Below are 9,210 nucleotides of genomic sequence, written 5' to 3'. Positions count from 1 at the left end.
AAAAAAAAAAAAAAAAAAAAAAATTAGCCAGGGGTGATGGTGCACATCAGTAGTCCCAGCTACTCAGGAAGCTAAAGCAGTATGATTGCTTGAGCACAGAAGTTTGAGGCTGAAGGGAACTATGACTGTACCACTGCACTCCAGTCTGGGCAACAGAGCAAGAACCCTGTCTCTTAAAGATTAAAAAAGAAAAAAGATAAGAAAACATTATCATTTCATACTCCAGAGTACAACCTCTTTATGTCACCTGGATAGTTCCAGATCTCAGAGAAATGAGAATTTTTTCTTTTTTTCACTTAGAAAAGGTTAGTAAGAACCTGGGCAAGGAAGGGGATTTTTCCACTAGGTAGACAGATCAGAGGGGAAAAAAAAAAGCCAACTCTGATAAGTCATGTGGATGCAGGAACCACAGGTTGATCATCCCAGACATCCACCATTTTACAACAACAAGCTAAAACCTAGGCAAACTTATTTCCACAATTACTTATTGACTAGCCTGGAAAGAAACACATTTTTTAAAAACTGCCTCCATAAAACCTAGATACACAGAAAAATGTTTCTTCACTAGTTTTTAAACTAATTTTGCCATCGATCTTCAAGAATTTGGCTATAAATTATAATGAAAACCAAAAATTAAAACAAACACATAGAAACTTACCTTTTCAAAAAACATATGAATATAACTTATATATTGTGTATTGTATTAGTATGTTCTCATGCTGCTGACAAAGACATATCCGAGACTGGTCACAATTTACAAAACGGACTTACAGTTCCACATGGCTGGGGAGGCCACACAATCATGGCAGAAGGCAAGGAGGAGCAAGGCCACATCTTACATGGATGGTGGCAGCAAAGAAAGAGCTCGTGCAGGGAAACTCCCATTTTTAAAACCATCAGAGTTCATGAGACTTATTCACTATGATGAGAATAGCACAGGAAAGACCTGCCCTCATGATTCAATTACCTCCCACCAGGTTCCTCCCATGACATACGGGAACTGTGGGAGTTACAATTCGAGATGAGATTTGGGTGGGGACACAGCCAAACCATAGCATGTATCATGTGAATACTGTTTATAATGCATAAATATTCTCAAAAGTATAAAGAAAAAGCATCACGGCTGCAGGAAGTGACAAAGGCTTATTTTTTTTAAAAAAAAAGGAAAAAAAGGCATCATCATTGCTTCCAAAACTCTGGCCTCTGAGACCTTGAGGCTTGACACTGGATGGTGGAATTCCTTCATGTCTGGCAAAGGTACAAAAATGAGGTACACATTGGCATTGTATCTTCATCAATAAACATTTAAGATAGTTTTCCTTCCAGTTTGCCTCCATTTGTATAATCTCCAATTAAACGACATTTTTTTGATGGAGAGAACCCATAAACATGGATTTTGCTCTAAAGGCCAGGGCAGTCATTCCCCTATAACAGAGCTTAAGCAGCAGCTAGAACATGTCTTGTGCCTCCTTGCTGTTTCTGCTAATTGGGCTCAGGCCCGTTCATCAAGAGAAGGTTGTGAAAATGGCAGGCTCCCAATTAGCTTATATTTTCCTTAAGGTCCTTCTACTTTCTGCTCCTAAATTCTTCCAATCAGGTATCACAAAGTTCCTGCTGCCTCTTCTGTGGAATTTATGAGTTGCAGTGAAGTGTGGGGATGTAAGAACAACAGGTATAAGAAATAGCTTATGATCTCTTATCTGCCAATATCAAACTATATTCTATGCTGAGTCAGGGAAACAGTTACAGTTACAAAGGAATTTGAACTTCTCAAAACACTGTCAAACATCAAAACTAAAGTTTTGGTTTTTTTGTTTCTTGATTGTCAGAGTCCAAATTTCAGAAGCATAAAATGTGTTCAAAGTAATACAACCACAAACCATTTAGTTTTCGAATCTTTTGTTTCCTCTGAAATCTCCCTTCTGATGTCAAGATTGACATAAAAGAATGCTTAAAAGATAACAGTGCTCTACTTTGTGAGATAAATCTGATGTAGGATTCAGCTATGAGTTATTCTGAACAAGGTGATTAGCAACTGAAAAGTCCAGCTACTCTTTTAGGAAATTACGTTGTGCTTCCTGACACAGAGTTCTAATGAGATATATAACCTATCTTTTGTTACAGAGATAAAACTAACCAATATTCTTATAGAAATAAGACTCATTACCACCCAAAGAATAAGACACCCTAGATTTCTGGAGGGGCCTGCCAGCTTAGCACATTAAAGTCCTCTTTTGCCTTTCCATTTCTTCTGCTTATTCCCACTGGTAAAGCTGATAACAACATAACTGCCTTCAGAAACAGATAATGAGAGAGAAGCACTAAGTAGAAAACAGAGCAAAAACAAAACCACAGGAGGCACATAAAAGCTAGAACTCTGTTGACCTTGCTCCAGACCACACAACTACAGGAAAATAGCCATCAGTTCTACCTTGGTGTTCCCAAATTGGAAAGGCAGGGGGTTTTTCTTTTTTCTTTTTTTTAAACATAGAAAATATTCTTCCAACTACATGATGCAATCCTCTTTATTATATGCTTAATAGCAAAAACTAAAGAGAAAAAGCCTCAGAAGAGACATCAGATCATTAAACTCAGGTGACTTCTGAGAATGGTAAACAGAATAAACCCACAATTAAATGAAAAATAGGTGGAATAGATTTCCAGTGTATAAAGCATAACCTGCACAAACAATAGAGCTTACTTCTGAAAAGATTTTAGAGGGGGCTTTGTTTTGTTTGTGTGGTTCTTGTCCTGCTCAATAAATTTTGGTTTAATTATTCTGCTAGATGTGAAAACATCAATGGCTTCTACTCTTCTAGTATACAGTCTCACTCAAATCATATTTAAGGAATGGATTATCATTTTTTTATACTTATGCCAGAGACGATGTTTTTAGACTTGGATGCCCCTTCAGTCTATGCAAACAACTAACTCAAGTAACTTCAACAGAAGCAAATCAAAGCTCGGACTTTGGTGTGTGTGGCTTCTCAATGCCATCCTTTTTGCTTAAAAAGAAACTATTTTATACCACATTTATAAAGAATAACTATACTATTTCCTTAAAAACAGATCTACAATGACAATAGAAAGATAAAAGTTACATCTTTATAATTAAGTTGTATATTAGAAACTCTGGGCTGCCCATCTTTTTCTACCAATTTTGCAGTTAAAAAAAAAAGGTCTTATTTAGCATTCTCAGCCAACTTCTAGTTGTCACTCCCCACCGCTGTCCAAATATCCCTTGCTTCTTGCTTCAACAGACCCCTGACTGTGTGTAGTGACCGGCAACTGTGTTTCACTGAAGGTGAACAAGGGAGCTCCTGCCCAGCTCCAGCTCCAGAGGTCAAGCTCTATCCATGGAAACCTGGACCAGTGCTTTCGCTCCCTTCGATTTTGACATGGGCAGAAGAGTAGGGCAATTCCAGCCAACATGATCAGGGGTCTGTGAGGAGGTTATTAGAAAAAATGGATTTGCTTTTACAAAGAGCCACAAAAAGAAGACAAAGGCTCTGTTCCCTCTCCTTTGTGCAAGGATGTGGTTCTGAAAGAAATGAGCAAGCTAGAGCCCAGAGCTAAGATGGTCCTGAGGAAGGCTCCCTGAAAAAATGTCAGTGAGGCGGCTAAGCTCCACACTTATCACCCAGGTCCTCCCTAGCTCCACCCTTCCTGCTACATACATGCCAAACGTCTCTTCATTCTAGATTCCAGGTTGACTGTTATCTGCCCTAACTTTTATATTAATACATTGAATATTTCTAGGTACCAGGCCTGAATCTAAGCCCTTGGCGGGTATTGTATCACTTGATACTGCAACCCAAGACAAGGTCTACAATTATCCTCACTTGCTGGATGAGTAAACTAATGTACGGACAAGTAGAGTAATTTGCCCAAGTCTCACATATGGTAAACAGCTACTAACTAGTCAGTCTGACTCCTGGGCCCATGAGAAACTATCTAAATCTTAAAAACATTTATGTCAAAGTAATTATAAGATACTAATATCAATTAGTTTAAAAATCTGTATTACGTTGAGAAAATTACGTTTCCTTCATAGAACTGCCATGGTTGTTTTACTATTTAAAATTATTTCCATCACACAATGTTTGTATGCTAACACTTACTTTATGATAAAATCAGGACATTTCCTGTGCCATCAGGGTGTGCAAGGCAAGCTGGCCCTTTCTGCTGTTTCATATTTGAATACCCTACATCCACAAAGTTATTTTAGGAACTTTATGCTACAAAACAGGCTGAGATGAAATATGCGAAACACTTACGATTTCTTTCTACAGCTATCATTAATCTAAGTTGAAAAACAATTGATTCCATTTAGTTAACAAAATTAATAATTTTAAAAATTACTAAAGCAACTAAACTCTGAGCACTCACCTTGTTTTCCATCCATAGAAACTTTTTTAAGAAAATAAGTGACCAACTAAACAAACACGTGGCTTTTTATTTATTAAAAGCACTGAAAGAGACTCAGTATCACATCACCAGGGAAATGTAAATCAAAAGCAAAGTAAGACATCGCCTCACACTGGTAGGATGACTGTTATCAAAACATCAAAATATGGCCGGGCACGGTGGCTTATGCCTATAATCCCAACACTTTGGGAAGCTGAAGCAGGTGTGTTACTTGAGATCAGGAGTTTGAGGCCACCCTGGCTAACATGGTGAAACCCTGTCTCTACTAAAAATATAAAAAATTAGCTGGGCATGGTGGTGCTCGCCTATAATCCCAGTTACTTTCGAGACTGAGACAGGAGAAAAGCTTGAACCCGGGAGGTGGAAGTTGCAGTGAGCCAAGATTGAGCGACTATGCTCCAGCCTGGGCAACAGAGCGAGACTCCATCTCAAAAAAAAAAAAAAGTGACAACATAAACGTTAGTGAGCATGTGGAGAGAAGGAAACCCTGGTATACTGCTGGTGGTAATGTAAATGAGGACAGCCTCTATGAAAGTATGAAGTCTCCTCAAAACATTTAAAACAGAGAACTACCATATGATCCAACAATTCCACTTCTGCATATATATCCATAAGAAATAAAATCACTATATCAAAGACATATTTGCACTTCCACATACACAGAAGCATTATTCACAATAGCCAAGATATGGAGACAACCTAAGTGACCTACAACAGAGGAATGGATAAAGAAAATGTAATATACAGTGTGTGTGCGTGTGTGTGTACATAAATGTATAAAACAGAGTATTATTTGGCCTTTAATAAAAGAGGACTTTCTGATGTTTGTGACAATATGGATGAACCTAAAGGGCATTATGCTAAGAGAAATAAGCCAAACACAGAAAGACAAAATCTGTATGTATGATTTTATTTGTAAGAGGAATCGGGGGGGGGGGGAATGACTCATAACAGAGTAGAATGGCAGTTACAAGGGAGTGGGGTGTAGAAAAAGGAAAAATACTGCCATAGGGTAAAAACTTTCAATTGTACGATGAATGACCTCTGGAGACCTAATGTATAGCATACGAGTCTAATTAATTTTATACTTGAAATTTGCTAAGAAGCTAAGCACAGTATCTTATACCTATAACCATGGCACTTTGGGAGGGCAAGGCAGTAGGATCACTTGAAGCCAGGAGTTCAGGACCAGCCTAGGCAACAAAGTGAGACACTGTCTCTACAAAAAAAAATTTTTTCAATTGGCTGGCCACGGTGGTTTAAACCTGTAGTCCTAGCTATCAGAAAGGATGAGGCAGGAGGAACACTTGAGCCTAGAAGTTCGAAGCTTTAAGGAGCTACATCTGCACCACTGCACACTAGCTTGGGTGACAGAAAAAAACCCTATCTCAAAAAAATGAAGCAATTTTAAAAATATTTTGCTAACAGAGTAGATCTCAAGTGTTTTCACCACACAAAATTATATCTATGTAATGTGATAGATACATTATCTTGATTGTGACAATCATTTTATTAATATATACATATATCAAAACCTCACACTGTACCCTTTAAATATATACTATTTTTATTTTTCAATCAAACTTCAAAAAAGCTAGGAGAAAACACAATTAAAATTGCAATACTGGGATTCCCTACTATAAAAAAAACCCATTGTAAGTAAATAAAAAAGAACTGAAGCATTAAAAAAATAACACTGAAAGAATTAACTCATCAGATACATGCTTAGTCTTCATAAAAAGGAAGGACTTCTCTAACAGTGATGTAACAACTTTGTAAACAGTCATTCTTTCCAAGGCAGAAAACAATTATTTCTGAGTGGTAAACAATCCTGATTTCATGAATTGTAGGTGACTGCACTGCACAGTGAAACAGATAACCCTGAAGACTGATAAACCTAAAATAGGTCCTTGACATTTATGAAGGGATAAGTGCCCAAACATGACAAAATGCTGTAATCTAAATTCTAAAACACCACCATAGGACATATTTCTCTCATACAGTGAACTTAGATATGACAGAAAGTTTTAATTTGCGTCTTCAGATCCTTCGACTTATTACCTATCAAAGAAGAGAAGAGCCTTGAAAGTCTACTCACAAACAGCATGATTCACTGCCAAACACCTGTGCCTCTGCAGCAATACAAATTCTAAAGTCCTGAACCTTCAGAATCTACTGCAAATATTCATAACTGCTCACAATAAATCTCTGATCAGTGACTGGCACAGAAATATCCTACATTTATGTTAAACTCTGACATTCAGAATGGTACTTAACTAAGGTTTGTTAGAATACTTTGCTTTTAATCATCACCAATGATTGAAATGGGAGAAACATCTTTGGGGTGTGGGATAGGATGTTACAGCAAGGACGCACATATAAGGATTTGTCATGTTACCTGTTCTTGCTTCTCCAGCCACTTGCCCACCATTGGGTGACTGGCACTCAGAGACGAGCGAGCATTGTCTCTCTGAAATTGGTTAGACCAGTTACTAGTATCCCGTGGGAGGCTTCTGTAGTTTTCATCTTTCTATTCAAAAAGAAACAAAAAGGCGTCTTGTAAAAAACCAGACCTTGCAAATCAGTAATGCACCTGGTTTTTCAAAAGTAGCAGAAAAATGATTCTACATATTTAAAATATCTTTCCAATCCTATACAAAATAGCTGACTGAGGATATTCCACCCAGGTTAGACCTCAGAATTATAACCATACACACAAAGTTATAATTACAGGCCAAGGACAGGCAAGTATAGTAATTACAGCAGGAAGGGTGGCACACACACAAGGTACACAACAGACAAAACAGTACATTTTGTACTCCTAACCAAATCTATCACCTAAGCCAAGTATGTGTACCGAAAAGTGAAAGTACTTCTACACAAGACTTTCACTCTCTCTCAACTACGGCATTCTCTCTTCTTTCCAGTCAGTCTCATAATTCAATTACGAGGTATCATCTTAATTCATCAGAAACGTTGAAAATAAGGAAGACTAATAAATTTGCCTTTTTTTCAGAGCTTATGGTTTTGTGATTTGGGGTAAGAGATTTAGATTATCCAGGCTGTTTCTATTACCTACTTCAAAAGTTAGTAGTCAGCATTAACTGAAATACCAAGAAAAAAATTGGCCTATCACAGTATTTGTTAGATAACAGACACATAATTGTTCACTTTGACATGGATATGACAAGTGATGTCTTTATATAAATAAATGTTTATCAACTAAGTTTTTAATATTCCCATAACAACCAAATGCTACTTGAAGTTTCTTTTAAATAAAAAATTAAACGTCCTTTGGCTTAGGAGCTATAAAACTTCATTTCAATGTTCTAAAAAGAAATGAGAAAGCTAGGATAAACTAAGGGAATCAAACTTTTTAGTTCAATGACTAAATCTAAATCATCTCCTACAAGAACAAAGTAAAATATTACCTTTAGCTGGACCCACTTAAATCAGTACACCAAGTTAGGGGAAGTACTAACATATTATCCTTAGTAACGTTGTTAAGAGTAGTCTGGCTGTAAGTATTATATGCATGAGTGATACTTATTCTCCATGTGCTAAACTATATGAACACTCAGTACAAACACAGAAACAAAAAAGTGCAACGTTACAGGTTTGCAATGTATAGAACTTAGTTGTAGATCAGGATACTATATGCTCTTTCTTCATGAGTTCCATTAGGGAATAAGACTTAAAAATGAATTGACAGTCTTGGACTTATGTCAATATTGGGACATGTGTTCAAACAAAAAGAAATTGATAAACATTTACCAATATAAATTTTGACATGGAACTTCATAAACTTTAAGAATTAATTGCAAGAAATAAAATCTTTAAAAACTCAGTAGCAAGATTAAACTTTAGCAGCAAGTTCTGCTTACTAGAAATAGTAAGGAGAAGACATGGACAAAAAGTAAAGAAGGAAGCAAACTAGAAACTAAGGTTCACCATATCTCAAGATACTAAGAGTCTCTCCTTAAAACTTGAGCTTCAGGAAAAAGCAAATACTGTTTCATATGATAGTCCATAAATATACCGATAAGAAATTCAGATAAGTCATAAAGGGTAGATAAACCTATTAATCACAGACCCTGTGATTATTAAGAGAAGGAGGACTGAAAGTACACTAAAATGCAAGCATAATTTTATGTCAAAAGTCTTGAGGCTATCATTGACTAGGAACCAGGCTTTTATGCTCATTTTCCACCATTTGAGGTGATTATTACACCAACTACTTACTTAGAAAATGAATAATTAAACCAAAAGTATTTAAAAAATCTATCCTCTCTTTTCAGTACAAACTATATTTCAGAGAAACCAACAGCACCGGTTGATGAGGGGAAATGTGTCTTTTCAGATGACTGCCAAATACTAACAGAATTAGAAACATGACCATTTTCAACTCCTCATGAAATAATTAATACAGGCAAAGATAATCATACTAAAGCTATTATGTTAAGAGTTGATACGTAACTGGGTATTTGCATAGTGACAAAATATAACTTGAAAAGAAAAAGAATCGCCTGTAATCCCAGCATTTTGGGAACCAAGACAGGTGGATCACAAGGCCAGGAGTTCAAGACCAGCCTGGCCAATATGGTGAAACCCTGTTCTCACTAAAAATACAAAACTTAGCCAGGCGTGGTGGTGGGTGCCTGTAGTTCCAGCTATTTGAGAGGCTGAAGCAGGAGAATCACTTGAAACCCAGAAGTGGAGGTTGCAGTGAGCCAAGATCATGCCACTGTACTCCAGTCTGGGTGACAGAGCAAGACTCTGTCT

At 36.9% G+C, this 9,210-nt stretch overlaps 1 protein-coding gene across 26 annotated transcripts in view; it reads right to left on the bottom strand.

The window, feature by feature from the left end:
- PARD3 (par-3 family cell polarity regulator) overlaps positions 1-9,210 on the bottom strand; it is a 706,589-nt gene that overhangs the window by 337,767 nt on the left and 359,612 nt on the right. For 21 of the 26 annotated variants that reach the window (XM_032259797.1, XM_032259808.1, XM_032259784.1 and 18 more), the window contains exon 5: positions 6,827-6,958. The exons of the other annotated variants lie outside the window; for them this stretch is intronic. In XM_032259797.1, coding sequence (XP_032115688.1) covers positions 6,827-6,958 — 132 coding nt within the window. The remainder of the gene's footprint in view (positions 1-6,826; positions 6,959-9,210) is intronic. 26 annotated transcript variants of the gene reach the window in all.

The sequence above is a fragment of the Sapajus apella genome, unplaced genomic scaffold (assembly GCF_009761245.1).
Source record: "Sapajus apella isolate SASKATOON/1434 unplaced genomic scaffold, GSC_monkey_1.0 scaffold111, whole genome shotgun sequence".
NCBI classification, from domain to species: Eukaryota; Metazoa; Chordata; class Mammalia; order Primates; family Cebidae; genus Sapajus; species Sapajus apella.
Note: the sequence above shows the minus strand (reverse complement) of the source record. Positions and strands in the feature narration are given on the sequence as shown.